The 24,210-nt window shown below is 37.8% G+C and overlaps 2 protein-coding genes across 6 annotated transcripts; one reads left to right on the top strand and one right to left on the bottom strand.

Moving 5' to 3' along the window:
- Window positions 1-143: 143 nt before the first annotated feature.
- Window positions 144-9,538, bottom strand: LOC122091751 (CTP synthase-like). Of its 3 annotated transcripts, none has more exons than XM_042661873.1 (23): window positions 9,218-9,535; window positions 8,679-8,758; window positions 8,220-8,306; window positions 8,059-8,109; window positions 7,844-7,961; window positions 7,669-7,725; window positions 7,008-7,072; window positions 6,757-6,840; window positions 6,281-6,331; window positions 6,060-6,122; window positions 5,893-5,939; window positions 5,602-5,671; window positions 5,455-5,517; window positions 4,839-4,928; window positions 4,708-4,746; window positions 2,915-3,064; window positions 2,728-2,805; window positions 2,521-2,606; window positions 1,451-1,499; window positions 1,254-1,334; window positions 1,064-1,157; window positions 594-705; window positions 144-502 (listed from the first exon to the last, which is right to left on the bottom strand). In XM_042661873.1, the coding sequence occupies exons 1-22, from the start codon at window positions 9,333-9,335 to the stop codon at window positions 641-643; spliced, it is 1,686 nt and encodes a 561-aa protein (XP_042517807.1). In that variant the 5' UTR covers window positions 9,336-9,535; the 3' UTR covers window positions 144-502; window positions 594-640. The 3 variants fall into 3 exon arrangements, with proteins under 3 accessions (XP_042517807.1, XP_042517808.1, XP_042517806.1); XM_042661874.1 differs by lacking the exon at window positions 9,218-9,535 and adding an exon at window positions 8,987-9,087; XM_042661872.1 differs by having other exon boundaries at window positions 5,455-5,671; window positions 9,218-9,538.
- Window positions 9,539-13,056: 3,518 nt separating this feature from the next.
- LOC122091821 lies at window positions 13,057-19,461 on the top strand. 3 transcript variants are annotated; one of them, XM_042661979.1, is made up of 6 exons: window positions 13,057-13,409; window positions 13,805-14,004; window positions 14,186-14,244; window positions 14,347-16,128; window positions 18,256-18,409; window positions 18,620-19,461. In XM_042661979.1, exons 2-6 carry the CDS (start codon window positions 13,881-13,883, stop codon window positions 19,285-19,287), a joined length of 2,787 nt encoding a protein of 928 aa, XP_042517913.1. In that variant the 5' UTR covers window positions 13,057-13,409; window positions 13,805-13,880; the 3' UTR covers window positions 19,288-19,461. The 3 variants fall into 3 exon arrangements, with proteins under 3 accessions (XP_042517913.1, XP_042517915.1, XP_042517912.1); XM_042661981.1 differs by having other exon boundaries at window positions 13,058-13,284; XM_042661978.1 differs by having other exon boundaries at window positions 13,058-13,368.
- Window positions 19,462-24,210: the final 4,749 nt, after the last annotated feature.

Raw genomic sequence — 24,210 nt, 5'->3', positions numbered from 1 at the left:
GAGCGTAAATCACTGACAACCTAATAAGTTCTGCTTCTGCATAAAGGTTCCCATATGCAGCCAAACCAGATACTCATCCTTGGCAAGGATGTCCTTTCAATATTCAACTTCAGGGGAAAAAAATGTAAATTAAAGCATAGAAAAACCCAGGAAAGAAAGGAATATATTTCTTGCTGTCAATACAAACCAAAACTGTGGGAGTAATCAGTTCCTCCCGGTAGCTGTATACCAAGTCATTATTAACCCAAGCCCAAAATTGTTTTTCTCAGACAAGTTTATGTCAAAAAAATGGGGAATAAAAAAACAATGGCGCTTCAATCCACGCCAACCCAAAATATTAGAATCACAATAAGGTGGGTTACAAAGACTTGGTGGAGAGGAGAGTACATAGCATGCGATGTTGCATTCAAACTCCTTAAGTACATAGTTTCCACCTCTTATGGTCAAGTTATATAAGCCTTATTCTGCATATGTTTGACTGCAAGGCTTCGATATGTTATTTCTACACAGAGATTAAAAAAAAAAAAAGTAAGTGTAGATTCTTATATTCAAGAGAATTTTGCAGAAATATTGGTAATTAAGCAAACTGTAACCTATTCTAAATAATGGACCAGCGGTTGAGAGATTGCCAAATGCCATATTAACTTCCATTTTGATGATTGTTAATATATGCTTCCAACTGTCCTGTTGCTGCCAGTACAAGACCTGAAACGAAACCGTAATCAATAGGCAACAACTGTTATATTTAGACGTAACACTTGTGCTTGGAACTTGAATCATAGAGGATCCCTGAAATTCACTATACATTTCTAGAATAAAAGACATATACAAACACATCCCTCCTCACAAAGCAGCAACATGGTACTAGGTTTTCTTTTGGTAGAACATGGTACAAGGTTAAAGTGTTAAGAACTTTGGTAGTGCTTACACACACATAAATAGTACTGTATGGGTGAAAAACAATGTACTGGTGTGTCCCATGACATGGCTTTGTTTGAAAAGAACTAAATAGCTATTAGGTGCTTTACTAATTAGAAGTTCCAGATACTGCAATAAATGATACCTAAAAATAGAGCAGAAGGCCGCCCAGGCCGTGATTTGAATTCTGGATGAAACTGTGCTCCCACATAGAATGGATGACTTGAAAGTTCTAGAATCTGCAAAAAAATGTAACAGCTTAAATTTTTTATTTCTATGGTACCATAGAGTGAGGGGAATAAAATTTCTCCAATTTACCAAATGAGAATACCAACCTCCATTCTTTTTCCACTTTCATCCTTTCCTACAAATTTTAGGCCAGCTCCTTCTAGCTTGTCAACTACATCAGGGTTTACCTACATCACAAATTTCTTTTAATGGTAATGTATATGAACATCCTAATTTGCATGGCTATGACTCCATTTCCACGTCTTTCAAATGTCATTCCACTCATTCAAACTTCAAGACTAACCTCATATCTATGCCGATGACGCTCGTCCACGTACTCCGAATTATGGTATCTAAAAATATGCATCAAACAAGAAGGGGGTAAGAGAAAAGGAACTCATTAAGGTATAGAATGCAAACTAGAGGATGCTAACGGTTCATGAATTGATGCTTATGCAAACAAATTTTCAAGGACCAAAAGTCTATCATCATAAATGATACATGGTGCAGAATGTTGGGCAGTCAAGAAGCGTAATGTAGATAAGTTGAATGTGGCGGAGATGAGGATGTTGAAATGGATGTGCGGCAAAACCTTGAGAGATAGAATAAGAAATGAACAGGTTATAACCGATCTAGGAATCCCCCCAATTCAAGATAAGCTCAGAGAATGTCGGTTACGATGGTTTGGGCATGTACAAAGGAGGCCTTTGGATGCCCCAGTACGGAGGAGTGATCAAATGCAGATGGATTGAGCTAAATGGGCTAGGGGCAGGCCAAAAATGACCATTGATGAGTTGGTAAGAAGAGACATGCAAAAGTTAAGTCTTCACCTAAGTATGGTATCGAACAGAGCTACTTGGAGGGCTATGACCCGGGTTGCCGATGCGTGAGTGGGATGTCCAAAAGTTTTTTTTTTTTTTTTTCCTTGGATCCATGTAGCCGACCCCATTCAGTCAGGATAAGGCTGAGTTGTGTTGTTGTTGTTGTTGTTGTTGTTGTTGTTGTGGCATATGTGAATGGACCTTGGACCATAGATTAGACAAAACTTTCATATGAAAGATTTCCAGGATACAGGTTGAGTCAATTCAACCCTTGTGATCCGTATGTATGCTATTATGGACATTCACCGTATGTTTGTTTTAATGAATAATGACTTCAGAGTGCAAGCAGAAAAATTCCACAGAACAGGGAACCACATGAACAATTTGTTCGATTGTACAGTGATCGTGTATCCTACATGCATTGATATGGAAGCTGAACTGAACTTGTATATTTGACTCGAATTAGATGGTACTGGCGTTCAAGTTTGCAGTGAGTGGGGTGTTTTCTAGCATTTATAAACTGAAAAGTATAGTGATCAATTCTGTCTCATACAGCTGAGAAGAAACACAGTCAGGAGTCTGAAAGAACGTTCTTCGAGATCCTAGTCTCATTGTATTTCCCATATGTGTCCTCGAGCCCTGCATGGGATGTTGAAATCACAAAAATACAGATTTGATCAATTAATTTGTTTACATAGACAGTCATCCCATAATTGCTATGTCAACATACAAAGATGCATGATTTTTATTCATTTCATACCTCTGGCATGAAAATTACAACAGGATCAGGTGTGCTGTCATCAAACTCTGTGCTGTTTGCTTTGCTCAAACCCAAAACCTGATCAAGTATGAAACCCAAAGAAGAAGAAAAACAAGGAAAAAATTACAGACAATCCAAAGGTGTCACAAATTACACTAAAACTTAAACAAGATTGAAGAATACAGACAGATCTAGCAAACTCAATGACAGAAATCTGCATTCCCAAGCAAATCCCAAGATAGGGGATATGATTCTTTCTAGCATATTTTGCAGCCAGTATCATTCCTTGCACACCACGATCGCCAAACCCACCAGGAACCAAGACACATGCTGCATTCTGCAAATTCGGATCCTTTCAATAATAGTTTTATGCAAGATAAACCAGCTTTCTTAAAATATATCACCTAGGGCAATTCCACCAGAAATAAAATATATAAGGATTTGGTCCAAACAAAATATTTTATATTCAGCGGATAGACAATCATGTGCACATGTTACAACAACATTCAAAACCTTATCCCAACTTAATGGGGTCGTTTAATATTACCACGGCTACAAGGAGATTTCAAGCAAGGACGAGCGCGAGGAGCCATGCAAAAAGATTGATTTGGCACATGTTATACCACAAAAATTACTTCAACATGAAAATCCTTTCTCGATGCAGAATTTAAAGTTCTACTTCTCCCTCCTAGCAAGTCCGGGCTAAAGGCGTACCACTGAAGGTCCAATTCCTCATTTGGGCAGCATCACTATAACACACCCTTACAGTTGATCGCCTTCAATAAAAAGGCATACTCACCTCTCATGCCATAGAGTTCAGGAACTTGGCAGGCAGTCAAAGAAACCCGTAATCACAGAATTGAGCAAGAAAGTTGGCGGAAAAATTACTAGCTGCTTTGTGCTGGATAGAAAGGGAAAAAGGGGTGCTTGAGAATCATCACATGACCAAACCGGTAAATAGTCACAAAGAAAAATCAAGGAGCTGGGGTGTTTTTGGAGCTCCTGTACAGTATAGCAGCTTTTGGGACAAAACTCAATTAACTTATCAAGGGGAGAAAAAAAAAAGTAGACCCCCAATTACCCACCCCCTGCTCCCAAAAATAAACTAGCTGAAGCAAATCCATTAGACCAGCCAATGAAAGTGCACAGCCATAACGTTGCACTGTTTCCAAGCCAACAACTCCTTTTATGGATTCTAGGTGAATCCTCATGAAACAATATGCAATTGCCATGGGTTTGAAACCCTTCTTCACCCACTAACTGCTAACCCAACACCCATATTGAAAAAGTATGTCAATATCATTCATCAGAAAATACAAGAAATATGTAGTATGATGCATGTGGGGTCCATCAATTTACCAATAAAACCTCCAGGAAACTTGGATTAAATAGGTGAGCCTCAATAAAACTACGAGCAAGTACCACATTGCATAACCATTAATTAGCTCAAACACCAGGATCTTCTAGCTGGAAGCAGAATATCTTAATCAGCTTTAATACTCCAGTTGGACTAGAGATTCACTTGGCTTTTTCAAAACCCAAACTCAAAAAGTCAAAATCTTTTGAAAGACTAGTTGCTTCCAATTTGCAAGAACTAGATTGGTTTAAGTTGCAAAGATGCATGCACATGTGAGCAAGCACACACACACACACACACACACACACACAGAGGGGTCATCATTAGAAATGGTGTAAAGAACCTACACAATTTAAAATAAAAGGTTCAAAGAAAAACCTACAAACAAAATAATTCTGACCTTTGAACATACTGCTGGCAATTGTCCTGGTTCGATTATTTTCACATTTTTTTTTCCGTCAAAATAGTACCATATTTTAATTACCATTTGCACGAGTTATAAGCTAGTATATAGCACAATAGGACCTCAGAATTACCACATCCTGGTTCATTGTTAATCAGACCAGCAACACATATTAGATAAGAACAGGAATGGAATAAAACAACTCAAACGTAAATCATACCTTGAGAGTTTCCCATGCAGCAGCATGAGCTTCTGGTGTCTGTATAAGGAAACAGTGTTTAGGATAAAGGCATAAAGCATGATTCTCACAAGAAATATAACAACAATCAATGAGTAAACTTGTGCTCATACCAATTTCGCACTTTCATCTTCAAGGTCAGAAGCCGCAATCCAATCAACTGATGGCTTCAAAGAACATGAAATACAGGCATGAAGGAGGGCCTGCAATATAAATCAATGAGCAATAATAATTCATTGGTTCTATCCATGCATCTACGCCCCTATGCGGATGAACATGTTTAGCATAATATAACAAAATGTAAGGAACAAGTCAGGTAGACAATTTTTTTTTTAACAATCTTAATCATACCTTGAAATTTCCTCCCAAAAATGTCCAGTAAAAAAAGGTATCCCCACATGGATCAGAGAAGATCCATACCAAGATTAACCATCAATCAGAAACTTCACAACATATGGATCTGTGATTTCATACATATCTAACAATATTCCAAATATCTACAACTAGTTTCTAATCAGAATCCCAGGTTCATAATAGCAATTAGATAGAGGGCTCATTCAAATGTGTACACAGAACTGTTATCACTGGGCTTTCAATGTTCGAAAATTGCTTGAATAAAGAAAAAACAACTGCATTAATAACTGAAACTTGCAGCCCTTCCAATTGTAATCCCATACCACACTTTTTCTTCTCTCAAGAAATAATGAAGGATTAAGGCCAGTAACGCACCTTCACAACAGACAAATATGAATCCGTTAGACCAATATATTTGCCAACCATTGCAATTCTTACCTGCACAAATGAAGCATCATTTCCTGTATCATTACCCAGAAGGAAATGCTTACATGAGGAGCATGACATGTTAATGATACTAACAGAGTTGGTGAGATTATCATATGTCTCCGCTCTCTTCATCCATTCTTGTAAATGAGGAGGTGTAGCAATTCTGAAAGGAGAAATTTCATAATTAGTAAAGCAAAATATCAAGGACATGTTCACAACGGAAATGGGTGCCACCCAGATTGAAAAGCCCCAATTATTGCGAATTTGTGATTATGTATTGTTGAGAGTCATGTTTGGTTCAGCCATACTCGCATGATAATACCAATGAAATTTTAGACAGCTTCAGCTTCTAAATTGAAGAACTAAAATAGAAACATCACTTACCTAAGACAGTTTAGCTGTTTAAGAATGGCATTGTGAGCATTTTGGCTCTGGAATAAGGTTAAGAGTAGAAACTCAGGCAAAAACAATCAGATTTGTAGAACATAACATGAGAGAGATAAAGAGAGAGTTAAGTTTCAGGTAGCCAAAAGTACTGCTACTGAACTAACCTGAAGTAATTGAGGAACATGCCAGATGTTTGGAACATCATGAATATTGAGAATATTACCAGCCTATGAAACAACATAAAGGGGTGTAAGGGTGTAAAAGTCTTGTGAGAATGATTTCAGACTGTAAAGAAGAGAATAATTTCATTTTTTTAGGAGGTGGTAAGGAAGAGAATGATTTCTTTTCAAACATCTTAATGCAAATTTTAGCATCAAACACCCACTGGAACATGGCAAAATTGTGAAAGTTTCTCCTTCGTACTGTCCAACAAAGGCTGCAAAATAACCAGAAAGAATTGTGTATTAGTCCTTAATTATTGACATCTGAGGAAAAGTAGAAACCAAAACCATTAGGAGGAAAGTAATAATTTTATAGCGTAAATAGATGCAAGTGTTGCCGATGCTGTGAATGGAAGCAAGTTAAAAAATATCCAGTATTATCATACAAAGCAAGATTGGCACATCTCTACCACAACTCAATGAAGTTTTCAGTGACTTGCACTGGCAGCCCCAAAATGTACAGGAATCCTCTAATTCCAGGACAAGCCACCTTATTTGCACCAAGTAGATCAAAGATTAAGCATTGGAGTTTCGAACACAGTTGAATCAGATAAGTCCCACATAGGATTTTCTTACAGAAAATTATTATATTCCTTTTTAATTTCTTACATGCTGATAGGTAGATGCAATAAGAAAATACCTGAGCTGATCGACATGCTAACAGGTGAGGAGTCAATCCTAATGCCCTCAATTCTCGTACGCTATGTTGTGTTGGCTTTGTTTTCTGCAAAATTCAAATCAGAAATGAAACAATCAAACCACTACCCCATCAGAAAAGAGCAAGCTTACAGATAATGCCGACCTAGACTAGATATCCATAATGGAGTGCAAATTGAAATCCAGTATAGATCTTGAAATCCGTTAAGTAAAAGGATGGGCACAGAGAATTACTTGCTCACCAACTACACCCAAAACTGGTATAAGGCTCACATGAATGAGACAGAAGTTGTCTGGCCCTGATTGGAGTCAAAATTAAGATAAGTACATGTAACTTTTTAGCAAAATATCAAAAGGAACCCCACCCCCACAGAATCTTGTCTAGTCCATGGGACCCATACCCAGATTGCAAAAGGTGAGGGCCGGCTAAGAACAAGTGGCTTCGCTACTTGGGCAAGAAACCATATCCAGAAACTGTATTATTAATTTAGATGTCCACCAAACCTATAGAAGGCCAAAACTGATCTTTTAACCCTTCTTTTTACATTTTTAATCCACTTTCTCAAGCATGCAAAATAAAGCAATCACCAAAGGACCCCTAAATCTAATTTTTAATATGTCTTTAGCATGCTCCGTTTACCAGAAACCTGTAAGAAGGGTTAGGAGACAGGTTTTCTCAGGGTACTTGCCGACACCTTAAATATAAATAGAAGGGGTCCTCTTGTTATTTTGTATGCTCTGCAATCAAAATGCAGAAAAAATGGGTAAGAGATAGCTTCATCTTCTATGGACTTGAAAAATATAGAAATTAATAAATGTTTATTGATTTTTTTTTTTTTGTGAGGGTGTTCTACAAATTCCAACAAAAAGGAGAAAGAAAAAAAGACACCCAGACCGACTGAGAAAGACAATTGTCGCAAAGCCTCAATAAAGGGCATCGATTCGATGTCACCTGGTTCAAACAAGAATAAGGTTGTTAACTATAACAGATATTTAGAGGTTGCATAGAAAAACAGAGACACTGCAGTCCACCATATAAGGTAACAGCTCTTTGTGCTCCATAGCTTTACCTACAGTGCCTCCCAACTCTATGACACAAGCATCTGGTGGGCCCTCTTTTCCATCAACAGGAATGGCAGATACAGATTCAATCCAGTTCTTAATGGCATCTGTGATATGTGGAACCACCTGTGGTACATTTGAATACAACAGTTACAAGACTACCCTTGGGCTATTTCATCTTTGCACAAGAGGATTAGAATAGAGAACACTACATAAAACACACCTGAACAGTTTTCCCTAGATAGTCACCTCTTCTTTCCTTCTCAAGGACAGACTGAAACCATGGAAAATAGATAAATTATCTTGAAAGAACTCATAGACGACTTACGTATTGTCTCTAGAAAGTAAAGTAAAATGAAAATCATGTGGCATGAATATAAACACCTGATAAATTTTTCCCGTGGTAATGTTGTTGTCTCTTGTCAGGGTCACATCTACGAAGCGCTCATAATTTCCAAGATCCAAATCAACCTTTTCATAAAGCATAGCACATATAAATAGAGACACAATATTAAAAGAAAAATGGTAATGGTTAGAGAGTAAAATTAATACAATTTCAAAGCTTAAGTTTGTGAATCTCAACAGAAAAAACACAATGGAATAAAAAAAAAAAAAAAAATGGAAATACCATTGCAATATACACAGTCGGATACTGCAACCAAAAAAGGGAAAAGACACAATTACACAAACTTTATTTGACAATTGTTGAAGCTCTTAAACAGTAAGATATAAAGCTAGACTTCATTGTTATGGTTAAACAGATTACCCAAACTTCCCACCAAGCATTTGTTCCTAAATTTAATAATAATAATAAATGATAATATACAAAAGAGGAAAGCAAACCTCTCCACCATCATCAAGAACAAAAACCTCCCCATGTTCAAATGGGGACATAGTGCCCGCATCCATATTCAAGTAAGGATCTGCAGTTACAGAAGAAACACCAATAAATTAATGAATAATATCAACTAAATTGAAATACTACAGTTCATTTAGTAAGTCGAGAAAGGGGGCAAAAAAACTACAAACCCAAAAAGGACAATTTTTTGTATAATTTCGTGCCTAGGCCTAAGTAAGAAGAAGTCACAACGATCAAAATGGCAGAAATGCATAACCATCATTAAGCCCAAAGCATTAGAAAGGAAACTTACAAAGAAAATTTTGTAAGAATGCTTTTCGGCAGGCAATGGAATCTCAACATCAGCATTAGAGACTAAATTCATACCTCAATCTAGAAAAAGCTAAGATCATAAACACTAGTAAAACTACAGAAATTTACAAGTACGAAATTGACATTATAACCATTTTAAACCAGAATGAACACACCCATTAACACAGACGCAGAGGAGAAAGATTTGGTTTGGGGGGGGGGGGGAACGAACCAATCTTGATGGAGGTGATACGCAGACCACACGCTTTGAGGACAACACCTATGCTGCTTGCGGTAACTCCTTTGCCAAGCCCACTGACCACACCTCCGGTCACCAGAACGTACTTCATTCTCTTTCAATTCTCAAACTGAAAAGCCCTCTTGCTCTCTTTCTCTCAGTATTTTACTTTCTGCGTTTCCCCCATTCCTATAATCTTATTCGCTGAACATGCACGACAAGCCGTACACCAAGTGCTTGCATAATGTCCGAGCGGGAAGCAGACAAGCCGTAATCCCCTCAATAAAGCGATTCGCTTTCCTATACATACAACGTCTACAGTGTACTATACACCATGTTTAGTAAGTTTGGGAACGAAAATAAAATAGTGATGGATATTTAAGACAATTAAATGGATAATATAAAAATAATATTTTTCAAAAATTCCCCATAATAAAATGCACACAACAGGAGAATGCAGAAACTATGTATAATTAGGGGTGTAAAAAAAGTGAAACTATGTATAATTAGGGGTGTAAAATAAGTGCGATCAGCCCGAACCTTCCCTAGCCCACCCTAAGTCTAAATAGGGTGAAAATATTCTCTATTCAATGAGTGTCGTAATGCTGTGAGCATCGGATGGTTGAGATGATCTCGAGGTGCATGCCTGAATGCTCTCGACCATTTGATGCTCACCGCACCACAGCACTCATTGCAAAGAATAACTGCTCCTAAATAGGACCCCTAGATTGAGATTTCAGCCCATACGGTGGGCTAGGGTTGAGAATTTAAGGTCTGAGGACGGGTTTGGCTAGGCTTGGGTTGAGGTCTAATTCAACCCAACCTTATGTACTAAGTATATAATAATATAAAGATATTAAGAATTATAAATGGGCATTTATAAAAATAAAAATCTGTAAAAAAGTCTTCCGTTTTTCATAATCTACATATATGTACAAAAACTTTGGTCTTTAGCCTCTCCAATGCATCAAGATCAAGTAATCAAGTAACAAATAGTATTGGGTTCAGTTGGATTGGGTTAAGCCTAGCACAATCAGGGTCCATCAGGGCTAGGTTGAGTTGGGTTAAAACCTAGTGGGGTAAGATATCCCAACCCAATAGATCTAGGATTGGGAGGGCTTGGGTTGAGTCAAGAAACCTTAGGGCTGGGCTGGGTTTTAAACCAAATAGACTGATTGACACACATAGGTATAACATTGCAGAGTGGTGGATTGGTGATTCATTAATCATGGAATTGGAACAGTCATAGAATTTCAAATGTTTTTTTTTTTTTTTCCATAAACTTTAATGATCTTCTTGTAGAAACGGTTATGGAGTATGCTTTTTTTTTTTTGCTAAAGACGATTATCCAAGCCTAGCCTGACTAGTCCTGCGGATCCATATTGACCCCATAACCGCATGAATCGGGTCATACAGGGGTTGAATGAGAACCATTAAACTTTCACTAAAAGTAATGAAGAGCATTAAATACCCCTGTGTGAGTGGCCGAAGGTGTACCTAGTGGGAGTCGAACTTAGGACATCCAAATTTACGGCTCATACCAAATGTTATGGAGTATGCTTAAACTATTCAAAATAACTTATGATAATTCTAACAACACATCTACCAATTTTGAACCCCAAAGAAAGTACAATGTGACAAATAGTAAGGCTTTTTGGTTGCTGCTATCCAATGGATTGGCTAAAGAAGACAAGGTTGCTTTGATCATGTCAATATTTAAGTGTGTGATCTACGAAAATAATAAGGAATGATGTTTCATTTTTCCTTATCATCTTATGTAATTTTCCAAATTAAGGTGTGTAAGGTAATATCTTTATATTCATTATATTAAGATTTTTAATTAATTTTTTTGAAACTAAACTCAAATATACAAGTAGGTGAAATGTTTTCAGGAAGGCATAGAATATATTAACTAATCTATACATATATTAGTGCCACTTGAAATGATGATATTGCAATCTTGACAATTGGAAATTTTATAAATAAGCTAGATAGGTTATGTGTCAAATTTGATTATCAAATTAAATATTTAACCACCCATGTATTTCTATACATGTCATAGGTGGTTCAAGCACCATTTTGGTAGTTACAGTTTTTTCAATGTATTATTTTGCCACTTGATAAAATTGATAAACAAATAATCTCTAATACCTAACAAGATTTTGAGGAACCAAAACCTTTTTTTTTGTTCCTATAGTAATAATTACTTATATAACTTAACAATATGTAGTCAAAATGTAAAATTTCTTTCCCCCCTTGAGATTTTTTTTTTTTTTTTTTTGGGTAATGAACCCCCTTGAGAATTAGTCATAAGAGAAGCTATTATATATATATATATGTTATTTTCTTCTTTCTTTGCTATATAAAGTTATTCGGAAAGTGGTGATGCACATGCCCTTTTTGTAGCAAAGCATAGTTGCTAACAACGGGTACCCATGCCTTCGACCTGACTAGTCCCGTGGGTCCATATTAACCTCACAATCGCATGAATCGGGTCATACCAGGGTTGAATGAGAACCATTCAATTTTCACTGAAAGTAATAAAGAACACTAAACACCCTATGTAAGTGGCCTCAAGGGAGTAAGAGGAGTCGAACTCAGAACCACATGCTTCCTATGGCGAAGGTCCCTTGCCAACTCAGTTAACCCTTATAATTAACAAAGCATAGAGGATGTAAGTAAAACCAAGAAAATGAAAAACAAAAACAAGATAAAGTGTAGAGGATTGGAGGAGATCAGCTTCATGCACTAGAGGAAAGTTCAACTTTGCTTGACAAATGGGGATTGATAAAGTAAACTTTTGAAGATCCCCTTTGCATGTTTTTGAAATAAAGTAAACTTTTTGCTTATCAATTTGAAATATATGCTACCCTGGCCAATCTGATTATATATATATATATATATATATATCAAATAATGATGAAGTCAAAAATTAATCCATTTATTTATTTTTTATTGTAGTATCAAATAAGATTAATTATGCATCTTAAATACTAAACCTGGTTTTGGGGGATCAGATTCTGGCCATGGTTGGAGATATCGATATTGGATCAGATTGATATAGATCAAGGGTAAAATGAAAAAAAAAAAAATGAATGAAAATTTGATCGCACAATCACAATCATGCTTTTAGAGCATGGTATTGGAATGGATACCGATCATCATCAAAATTACTATAGAAATGGATTATTATCGAATCATTATATCCAACATAAATATTGTGATTTACCTTAAAAATATCTTTTCACTTTTTTACTCTTTGTCTTTACTATTCAATCGACACGATGTCAGAATTGGACACTTGCCAAATTCATACGGATTGCCCAATTACCCAATACTGTCAATCCAATACCAAAACGTCCAACCACGATCAAAATCGTCCACCTTGTTAATAATCTGATTTTCAAATTAGCTTTCAAAACCGTTTCCATTATGTAATCAAACGGATAGATTCCAAGTTTTAGAAGGTTGGTTCTAGACGGTTCACAGTCATAGCGGGGTCTGGTCCCAAATTGACATCCTCTGCAGATGTCAGGGGCAGATCCCGTCCAAAAGATAACAGCTTATTCACAAAACTACCCTCAGATACTCTTTCTCGCCACTGCATTCGGTAGTTGCTGAGATAGATTCTACGGCTCCACCCAGCTCAGGAGTGAGTCCTAGCCAGCCTTTTACCCAAAAAAAAGAAAGAGTCCAATCTAGCCTCGGTGCATGTGAGTTTGTAATTTGAAATCCGTCCCTCGTTCGAGACTCTGGAGTCGTTCTCGTTCCTCGCCAAAGAGACGTTACAACCTTTAATGCTGTTCAAAATCTATTGGTTATTATTATTTTAACTTCTAGCGGCGAGGGATGTCTCTCTTACTGTCTACATTTATTGCTCGAACTACGCACCACTCTCTCTCTCTCTCTGTCTCTTCTAAATCTCTGCAACTCTTCCTTCTTCTTCCCCCGAACCACAGCTCTTTCTCCTACTTGTGCTTCTTTCTCACGGAAGCAGTGGCTTTTTGATTGATTTTATTGAAGACTTTACGGCATTGCGAGGGGCTTTCTTCATTGATCGGGTGAGGCGTTGGAGATCTATTGGACCATTCATGTGAAACTTTTCACTCTTGAAATTAGGGCTTACGATAATGATCTTCTGTGAGGTGAATGAAAATGTTTCCCTCAATTTTGAAGCTGCTTAGTGGCAAGTTCTGGTCTCTTAATCTATATCATATTCGTTCTTTTTAGTCCTCTTCGTAGGTTACCCTTCCGGAAGTTTAGGGATTTCTTCAATTCTTAGGTTAGCAGTTTGTAATAATAGATCGCTATGGTAGACTTAGGCTCTCTATATGTTGATTTTTTGTTAGACTATTAATTTCATCTGGAAGGTTTGGGTGTTGGAAAACTTGGGTCAGCGATTGAGTGATCGAAGGACATATAATATGTGAATTTCTATTGAGCTGTTTGAACCAGGATTTTGACGATTTGATTACTGTTATATTTATTTTCTCTACTCAATCATCGATTTTAGTTCCTGAGTGACGCTTTTAGTGAAATACCTTATGCAAACTGAGGCTTTTGTGCTTCTTGAAACTGCAGGTGGATTTCTGTTGCCTGAAAATTATTAGTTCTATGAGTAATAAATGTTGAAGTTCTTCTGATCTGTTAATGAAAAATGGGGATTGCTGATAGACAAAGTTCAAAGAGCGGAGGAGGTTATGTTGGTGGCTTCCTCCAACTGTTTGACTGGAATGGCAAATCGCGTAAGAAACTATTCTCGAACAAATCTGATTTACCAGGTACCTTTGTCTTCACTGTTGAAGGTTATAAAATCTCCAACCCCCCACACCCCCCCCCCCACCCCCCACCCCAAAAAAAAAGAAAAAAGAGTACATATTTTCTCTTTATTTTGTTTTTATTTTCTTTGTAGAACCTTTTTAGTTGGTTGCTGATTTCCTTTCCTTCTCTGATTTTATGTAGAGGGATCAAAAGAAGGGAAGAAAAGTGATGGGAATTTGCCAATGACACGACTCCGACTGGTGGATGTTTGGTTTCTGTTATGTGTTATGGTTTTATTCATATGATATGATATGTTGATTACTTATTTGTATCTCTTTTCCTTTCTATTATCATGTTCCCAGATGGAGGAGGATGAAAATGGAGGGTCTAGTATAAAAGGGAGCAGTGATTACAGCTGTGCTTCATCAGTGACTGATGATGAAGGATATGGAGCCAGGGCTCCCGGTGTGGTAGCCAGGCTTATGGGATTAGATTCTTTGCCGACTTCCATCACTGCAGAGTCCTATTCTACCCCGTTTATCGATTCTTGTTCTCTTCGAGAGGCAAGTTACCACGGTAGAACCCCTGTGTTTCACAATGAACATCAAATTGTGCATTCTAGCAACCAGCTCCCTAAAGTTGAGGGCTTCTCTAGAAATCTTGGAGAATGTATGCCTCAGAAGATGCAAAGCAGGCCAATTGAGAGGTTCCAGACTGAAATATTGCCTCCTAAATCAGCTAAATCTATCCCAAGCACGCACCATAAGCTTTTGTCTCCAATCAAAAGCTCTGGATTCATCCCATCCAAGAATGCAGCTCACATAATGGAGGCAGCTGCAAAGATAATTGAACCAGGAACTCAAACTACAACCAAGGGTAAAATGCCATCAATTGGTTCTACTTCGATTCCCTTGAAGGTTAGGGATTTTAAGGAGAAGATTGAAGCTGCACAGAGACCACCCAGGCTTCCCGAAGCATCTCGAAAGATAGTTGAGTCCAGTTCTTCGAAGTATAGTAAAGGACAGTCATTTACCAAAAGCTGGAATGATTCAGAAGGTATACCTCAGTTAAGGGCTTCTACAGATTCAGAAGACAGCAGCTCAGTTGGTTTGAAGAATAAGTCTAAATCCATTTCACTTGCAGTCCAAGCAAAGGTCAATGTTCAGAGGAGAGAGGGCTTGGACTTGAATAGTAGTAAGAATCTGGTCAGCAAGAAGGAACACTCAGATGTTAAGGCAAACCAGCCATTCAAGAACCAGCCAAATGCCCAAAAGAATACACAGAAGAAAGCTTGCATTCAGGGTGCTTCAAGTGTGCTGAGGCAGAATAACCAAAAACAGAATTGTCTAACCAACAAAGACAAGTTATCCTCGAAACCTTCAGTTTCTCGCCAACAAGGAAGAAAACCTCTGTCAGGGGATTCATCCATTGGCCGTAATAAAACTTCAAACAAAGCTGCAGTGAACTCCAAAGTTGGATCCAGAAGAACTAGTTTAGAGGCTACAAATGTTGAAAAGATCTCTTCATCTTCAACCAAGAATGCCCCTCGAAAGAAACGATCAATTGATAGAGAGTTCCACTTTGAGAACAAAGGGATAGTTGATACCGTTTTTGCTGACAAAGATGATAAGCCTATCTTGTCCAACGTTGATAGACTTGGGCAGTCAACATGGGATGATAACAAAAGAAATGGAATGGATGTTGTTTCCTTTACATTCACTTCTCCCATGATAAAAGGTGTTCCTGTATCACAATCTTCTAGTACAGTGGAGAGAAGTAGTGTATTTTCTGTGGATTCTTGTGGTGATAGAACTCCTGCTGATGTAAAAAAGGGAAAACTATCTACTCTAGGACTGAACATGCTAGGAGGTGATGCTTTGAGTGTTCTTTTAGAGCAAAAGTTGAGAGAACTCACATACGGAATTGGCTCTTCTTACCATAACTCGGTCAAAACAGGGACTGCTGCTAGTTCTGCATCAATTCTGGAAGATTTGGTGTCTGCTCTCAATGCAGTAAGCACATCTCCAGGGGGATGTAACAAGGGTTCCCAAATTGGGCTGTCCACCAATAAATTTAGCAGCAGTCATGATCCCAGCTGCTTTTCAACTGACATTCAGATGCTCAAAATGAACCATAAGTTGCTGGTATGGCTTATTACACTATTGATTGTGACCATTGTTTCCTTTTTGTATTTCCCTTTTTAAACTTGATTTTCCTATTCTGAGGTATTTACAGCCGTAAAATTATCTAACCATCTGATTTGAAAACTTTATAGTTCTGTATGCATTGGCATCAATGCAGTCAATTTGGAATAGAACAGGAAATTACTTTTACACAGAAGTAATTTCTTAAGAAGGTGCTGAAGAAAACAAACATCTATGAAGTTAGATGCTGTTGGCCAAATTCAATTTTCTAGACCATGTGGCCTAGTTGTGGCAATTAATTTTTCGTGGAGTGTTCATGTAGGTGAAGAACTCATATTTTTGTGTTTTTTCCTAACATATATTTTTTTGTTGGTGTGGAAATGAGAACTGTCAAAAGTGATTGTCGGGCTGAAACAATAGGAAAAACAACAACATACAAAATTATATGCGACACAAAACTGTATATTGTCCAAAAAATTGTGTACGACACACAAAAACATATATTCAGAAACAAGAAGCACAGGAAATAAAACAAGGTATACATGCAAGAGAAAAGAGTTTTACGTGGTTCAACAATACCACCTACGTCCACGAAGTGAGAACCAATCTTCACTAAGGTCAAGAGAAAAGAATAGTACAATCCTTGCTTTTTGGTTCCCAAACCCAAGCCCCTTTGGACACCCTTTTCTGTCCTCTCATTCTCTCTATCTTGGCTTCTCTCTACCCCCCTTGGTGGACACCTCTCTCCTTTTATAGGACTCCTCTTCCACCCTTGGAAGATTCCACTCTCGTAGAGACAACTCCTCTTGGAAGACTTCACCTCTTGGAGGACTCCACCCTTCTCCACTCTCTTGAAAGAGTCCACCTTTTTCCTCGTTCTTGGAAGACTCCACTTCCCTGGAAGCCTTTTCCAATTCCATTTGAAGACCCCTATAAGCAACCCAACTAGACCATTAACCCAAGCCCTTCCAACTGGTCTAGATAAAGGACACAAACCCCTACAAGGAGAACTGATGCATTCACAATCTGAAAGGATCTGAACCAGTATGTGATGGGACTTATAGGGTGAGCGGTTATGGGGGAAGCTTGGGGATTTAGGATCTTAGAGTTAGGGATCTTAGGTTTTGGTTTTCAGGCAGGATCATGTATATTGGGCTCAAGGACATAGGCAAATAGAGAGAGATCGATTATGACGAAGGCCATTGCTTGAGGATGTAGCATTGTTTTATTGGAGGGCTTGAGATAAAAAGAAATCCGAACTTAATCAAAAGGTGTGGGGTTAGCTGGCATTCAATTGAAGCGCTTTGCAACCCTCAGCTAGTGTCATATGCCGATATTTCATGTTCCATAGAAAATCTGTGTTTCATTGTTTTAGGAGTTATAACACATGTAGTTCATATTTTCTTGGATCACAGTTCCTCACCTGATGGCTTCTCCCAATAGCCATAATACCTTAATTTGGCTCACCATAATTTTATAAGCTTACTACCCCTACATTTCTCATTTCTTCCTCTCACATTGTTGTTGAACGTGTTTGCAAGTGTGACATCTCACTATACTGCCCTATAGTGTCATACCCTTCTCTCTCTTTCTCTCTCTCTCTCTCTCTCTATATATATATACGTATGTATCCTGCTGGCTTTCCTAGAGCTAGCGGCTTAACCAATGGGAGAGGCATAGGGGACTTTTCCAAGGGGAGGAGGAGAGAGATAGACACAGATTTGGGTATACTGCTAGCATACCCAGCCTTTTCCCTTTATTCTATTACTTATTACTCCCTTTTATTATGATGCCTTTAATGGCATTTGTACATATGTATTTTATTTTTAAACATATCTTGCAAAATGTTATAAGTTTCCACTTCTATGTCTAGTGTCCAACAATAAATAGTTTTCAATTGATAACTTCTTATCAATTCGTAGAGGCACCCTTCTTCAATCAGCAGTGTGCTTGGCTCACTTCTTAATCAATTCATATCTTGTAAAATCTTAACTTGGTGCATTTTGGTCCAATTCTTGCCATTTTCAAGGAGGGCAAGAATTCAAGAATTGGACCAAAAAAGTTGTTGTATATACATAAGAAAAATTTTAACTTGGTGCATTTTGGTCCAATTCTTGCCATTTTCAGGAAGGGGAAGCCATGAGTAAGTGCAGCAGTGGCAACAGTGAACCTGGGACAGTAAGCGATTGTCGACATCCCAGTCCAGCTTCTGTTCTTGAACCGGCTTTCTCAAATGAAAGTTGCAGTTATTCAGATAGCGCGGACAGTGAGAGTAGCACTGGTAAGAACAGCAAATCTATTTTGTAAATTGATTTCACAATGCACAGGGTTAAGTCTGAACATAGCTGCTTAGAGCCTTGTAAAACGAGTCTTATGGTATATTGGTGTGAATTAATGTGGTATTGTATCAGAATGTTTCCTATTCATTGGCAGATACATGCAACTAAATTTTATCATCCAGGTAACACAACCCTCTTTTTTCCGTTTCCAGGTAACAAACAGTGTTCTGTTCAAGCTTATGAAGTGATTAGTTTGAGTCATCCAAGAAAATTTCAGCCAGTGGAAGCTGAGGCAGAGTTATCTGATTCAGCCTGCTCCACTTCTAGTGGGACAAGAGGTGTAAAACTTGAAAATGCATTCAGTGTTTCAGGCAGCGCCCAATCAGAGAAATGGGAATTGGAATATGTCAGGGAGATATTATGCAATGTAGAATTAATGTTCAGAGATTTCACGTTGGGACGGGTTAGTGAGATCATAAACCCCCATCTCTTTGACCAGTTGGAGAATCGGAAACCTGGGTTGAGAAGCGAGGTAGAGAACGGTTGTGCACTGAAACGGAAGATGGTATTTGATTGTGTTAGTGAATGCTTGGATTTAAGGTGTAGGCGGTATGCAGGTGGGAGCTGCAGAACATGGGCAAATGGGGTCGCAATTGTGCAGAGGAAGGGTTGGTTAGCAGAGGAAGTGTGCAGGGAGATCTCAGGGTGGACAAGCATGGGAGATTGGATGGTGGATGAACTTGTAGACAAGGACATGAGCAGTCGGTATGGAAGATGGCTTGATTTTGAAGTTGAGGCATTTGAAGTGGGAGTAGAGCTTGAGAGGGAGTTATTAAGTTCATTGGTTGATGAAGTTGTTACAGACATAATATTGGGATAACTATTCAAAGGGTGGGTTATCGTCCAACTCCAGCCCAAGTATATTCTTCATGTATCTCCCAGCTGGGGACCTTGTTTTGATTCTTCGATCGCAGTTTTCTGTGTGTACTGTGTCATGCTCTGGATTTGCCAGAAAGCTTCGGTAATGGTAGCTTTTGCTTTGTTATTCTTTCCAGACTTCTTATGGTAAATTTCTTTTCAATGTCCCCAATAAGACAAATTGTCCTGATGTGGGAGATTTCATCCCACACTGGTAGTGTGTAAACCCCCTGCCCTATAGTTAATATATATATATTGGGGGGTGGGGGGAGGGTTGGAGTTCTCTGTTCAGAAGTGCAGCCCCCATACTAGCGCATGGGCCAATGGGAACTCACATAGAAGCATCAACAAGACAGGTTCATAGGGGGTGGGCAGTCATTTCGCCACCCCCATGTGTCTGGGTGCAACCCCCACACTCCCCTTGCAAAAAATATTTTTTCATACTTAGGAGAAGGATCTTTGATTGAGCAGTAGAAGAGAGCGCACCAATGAGAAGTGATAAAACAGTTTCAAACATAAGGGACAAAGAGGTCATTTCATGTGAGCAGGTGAGATATAGAGAAAGGGTGCCAATGTACCCCCATGTAGGGGTGTCAACCGGTCGGGCCAGTCCGATTTCGATCGGGCTTAATGGGGTTTGAAGACTTTCAAAGGCTACACCGTGTCCGCCCATTTAATTAATCGGGCTTAGTTATTGAGGGCATGGTACACTTTATATTCGGTCGGTCGGTTTCGGGCTATAATCGGGTTATCTTAATTGGGCTTTAGTCGGGCCTTAACCGGGCTACGGACATGTTTAATGTTAAACGGGCTTTAACCGGTTTTTAAACGGGCCCTCTTTAAAATGTGCTCTTATATTCCGGCCCACTCATGCAAGCCCAAAAAAATGAAAATAAATCAATAAATGATACCAAATATAACCATTATTTAAAATGTGAACATGTCTTTACTTTTTATTTTTTATTTTTTAATTTGGGGGGGTAAAATAGGTATTCTACAATCATTAAAGGGTCAGGCCAAGTCGGTGCACAATAGGCCGGTCTCGGTCGGGCGTTATTCAGTCAGTCTCGGTCGGGCGCCCGACGGTCCAAGTAGCAAAACCGAGACCGACCATTTATAAACGTGTCGGGCTCAAGCCCGACACGTTTAATAAACGGTCCGGGCCGAGCCGGTCTATAAACGATCAGTCCTGATTGGTTTAGTCGGGTCGGGCCACGAATTGACACCCTACCCCCATGGTAGGCTTATAGAACCTTTTCCTATATATTTATTGGAATGATGTTAGGTATGCCGCCGATTTTCTTGGAGCTAGCAGTTCAATCAGTGAAAGGGTTGGGATGGGAGGTGCATAGAGGAATTTTCCAAGGGATGAGAGAGATAAATATAGATTTGGGTATACCACTAGCATACCCAACCATTTCCCATATTTATTCCTATAAATTACATGTGAGAAAGAATGCCACCCGATAATATTGCGTACTCTCATACACATGGGGAAGTGGAGTTGGAGCATGGGAGCCTTTTCATAGCCACTCCCCACGTGTTTGGCCGTATTCAACACTCTTTGATAGTGTTTTTTTTTTTTTCAAAACTATATTTAAAAAGTTGAATCAAGAGTATTATCAATACAGAACAAGGGAAAAGGCTAAAAGGCTATGCATACTCTTTCTTCCTCCCATGAGATGACCTTGTTGCCCTTTTATGTATAAAATATGAAAAAGAATGATGTTTGTCTAGTGTTCCCCACGACCATACACAACCACTGTTTTTTAGGGGTTTTGAAAATATGCCTGTGCCCCCTTGATTTTAAGTAGAGATTACGGCGGTGGGTTACTGCACTAGTCTCCCCGAGGATTAGTCGAGGTGCACATAAGTTGAACCGGACACCTTGGTTAACCAAAAAAAAAGCATGTGCCCCCTTCAAAACTGGGTTGTGTCTGCGTGAAGGTATGCAAGGACTGATTGGTAGCGATATTTGGATGTAGCTTAGGGGTTTCCCAACTCAAACCGATTGGCACCGTTAGGTGAACATTTATAGCACATTATATAGCCCGACTAGCCAGTAAGCCCATTTAGAACCCTATTATCATGAGCTTGATTACAACAACAACAATCATAACCATCTCCCAAATAAATGAGGTTAGATACATAGATCCGATCATGCCTAAAATCTAAAATAATAATAAAAATAAGAATTAAAAAAAAATAAAAATAAAAATAAAAACTTGGTAAAATGAGATAGAGAAGGCGGTAAAAGGAGAAAAGCTGCAGACCAGTAATTGACTGCCCCAATACAAAGGTGTCCATACATTGATCTACCACACCCGATTACCTAATTGGTTGTTAATGAGGCGACACTAAAATTAGTTGGACCAAACAATTCTGTATCGTTAGATCTTTAATATATAACATCTAACGACGTAGGCTCAACTCCCATACTTAAAGAAGTAACATCCAGTAATTTCTTCTCGGGTAAACAACTGGAACAGATATGTCTTCCTGTGCCCGTGGCAGTTAAAGGAATCTGGGATTATAGGAGTTGACATTTAGGCCCGTTTGGTACCGTTTCTGTTTCAGAAACGCTGTTTCGTATCAAAAACGAAAATTTTAGTTTCTGTGTCAAAACACAGTTTTTAAACGAAAAAATAGTGTTTCAAAATTTCAGATTTTGATCAAGAATTTTTTTTTTTTTTTTTGTAAAATGGAACTAAACTGGGAAGAATGGAGTTCCGTCCAATTTCGTTTTTTCAGTTTTTTTTTTTTCACTTTTTGTTCCAAAAAAACAGAAACGACCATAAGTGCACCAAACAGAAGATTCCATTTTTTCGTTCCAAAAGAACGAAAAAACTCCAGAAACGTTTTTTTAGAACGATACCAAACGGAGCCTTAGGCCTTTTTACTATTATGTTTATTGGAATCCCTTTAATCTTTATTGATTACGCCATAAATTAAAGTTTACTGTGTTTATGACTAGTATTAGGAGTTGTTTGTTAATTAAGTACTTACGTAGTTAGTTAATCTCATAATTTAAATAGCAGAGCGGCATGGGGGAGTTGAACTCTTGGTGGGTAGACACGTGCCACCACGTCTTACATTATATATCGGACAGGACAAGTGACATCATCACTCAAATGTCTGAAACTTCAAGGCTTTTTTACGCTTTTACCCATACCTACATCTTCTCTCCTCCCTTCATATCCTTCCCATGCATACGCAAAGACCTAAATTGCCTAAAATAACCTTCACCTATGTTTTAATTTCCCCTCTTTTATTGTTGGGAAAATCTTCTTGTGATGAAAGTTGGTGAGTCTTTTAAAAATTTGTAATTTTGTTTTTCTTTCAACGAGAGTAAATTCCATCATTTCACATAAGACTATGACAATGGCAATTTTGGGTTAGAAAGTCCCATTTTTAACCTTGCCTTAATTAACCTTTTGGAATAAGAAAATGAAAAGTCAAGAAGGTTACAACTTCTGTTTCGCTACTATTTGGTCACATGGCCTTCACACGATACGGGATTCTTGATTTATTTTCATGGGTTCTTATGTCTTAGTGCATAAACCATACGATCAAGTAGTATTCTTTTACCTTTCTTTTATATCAATAAATATGACAGATGGTGAACAAAGAATACATGTGCATCGTACATATATGTGTTGGTGAACTAGACTACTTCTTATTTATAAACTACTTTTATAAAATAAATAACTTTTTAATTTTTATGGAGCTTTTGGATTGGGGACCACAAACCACCAACAACCAAATATAGTTTTAATTTATTTTTTAAATTTACTATTGGTCCATTGCATATACCAATTGGGTAGAGCCGAGTGTGCAAACATATCAATGGTATTTTTATAACTATTTATTTTTTTCTTCATCTAATCATCATAGGAGGTATTAACTCATGAAGATCACCAACCTTACAAGCCAAGGCCTAAGGCTTGTGAACCATTTCATGTTCCAACTACAAAACCAATTATATTAGATATAATGGTAATTATTTATTAATAGAAAAAAAATTTCATTCAAAAGAAGAAAGAAGGGATATTTCTATCACACAAAAGCTTAAAGGATGGCTATCAAATAACAAATCTGTTTGACTTGTGCTACATGCAAGAGTGTTTTGCTAATTCTGGCTGATAGACATCTAGGGAATGTTTGACTTGTCACACCTACTTTAAATTTGAGGCTAAAATCCTTTTATGTATTCATATATTTCAAAAGTAAATTATAAAAATTATTTTTAATAAATATTTTTTAAACATCAATAAACTTTTAAGGCTTATTTTTCTACTTGACCAATTAAATTTTGGTTGAAACTTCATATGTTGACATATACTAGGGTTTGCACAAGAATAATTACTAAAAAATGAAATAATAAAGTAGATGGTGGACCACCCAAAAAAACTTCTCCCTTGATAACACTATCACTATAGAAGAATTTCATTTAGATGAGAAATTTTGAACCATTAGATGCTAAAGTTTGAAAATATCAAATATTAAGAATGTTAGGGGTTTGGTGGATTGTCGAACATGCACTTTTAGGTATTGGTGCCCATATTCATCACGGCTGATACTAATATAGATTGATCGTATCAAGATTTTTCCCTTCAAAATATCGATATTTTGGTTTATTTGATCATTTTATCCTCCTCGTATTGAGATACCGATATGTATCGGACGATTCAACTCGATAGTGATAACTTGAAACCTCGTGAGGGATCATCATCATTGGGAATGGGAAGGGTAGTTTGGTCAATATGCATGTGAATGGATTAAGGGTATTATGGTCAATGAACAGAGAACTCCATCTAAAACAAAAAGAAACAAACAATTTATGGAGAAATGAGTTACAGATTTGAGTAGTGGCATTGACGCTATA

The sequence above is a fragment of the Macadamia integrifolia genome, chromosome 10 (assembly GCF_013358625.1).
Source record: "Macadamia integrifolia cultivar HAES 741 chromosome 10, SCU_Mint_v3, whole genome shotgun sequence".
In the NCBI taxonomy this organism is placed as follows: Eukaryota; Viridiplantae; Streptophyta; class Magnoliopsida; order Proteales; family Proteaceae; genus Macadamia; species Macadamia integrifolia.
Note: the sequence above shows the minus strand (reverse complement) of the source record. Positions and strands in the feature narration are given on the sequence as shown.

Excerpts from the sequence above, each read along its gene's own strand:
- LOC122091751 (XM_042661872.1), bottom strand. The coding sequence starts at position 9,335 with ATGAAGTACGTTCTGGTGACCGGAGGTGTGGTCAGTGGGCTTGGCAAA. Across the intron at positions 7,962-8,058 it reads ATCTAGGGAAAACTGTTCAG|GTGGTTCCACATATCACAGA; the intron begins GTGTGTTTTATG and ends AATGTACCACAG. Across the intron at positions 7,726-7,843 it reads AGAGTTGGGAGGCACTGTAG|GTGACATCGAATCGATGCCC; the intron begins GTAAAGCTATGG and ends TGTTTGAACCAG.
- LOC122091821 (XM_042661979.1), top strand. The coding sequence starts at position 13,881 with ATGGGGATTGCTGATAGACAAAGTTCAAAGAGCGGAGGAGGTTATGTT. Across the intron at positions 16,129-18,255 it reads AAATGAACCATAAGTTGCTG|GAAGGGGAAGCCATGAGTAA; the intron begins GTATGGCTTATT and ends TGCCATTTTCAG. Across the intron at positions 18,410-18,619 it reads GGACAGTGAGAGTAGCACTG|GTAACAAACAGTGTTCTGTT; the intron begins GTAAGAACAGCA and ends TTCCGTTTCCAG.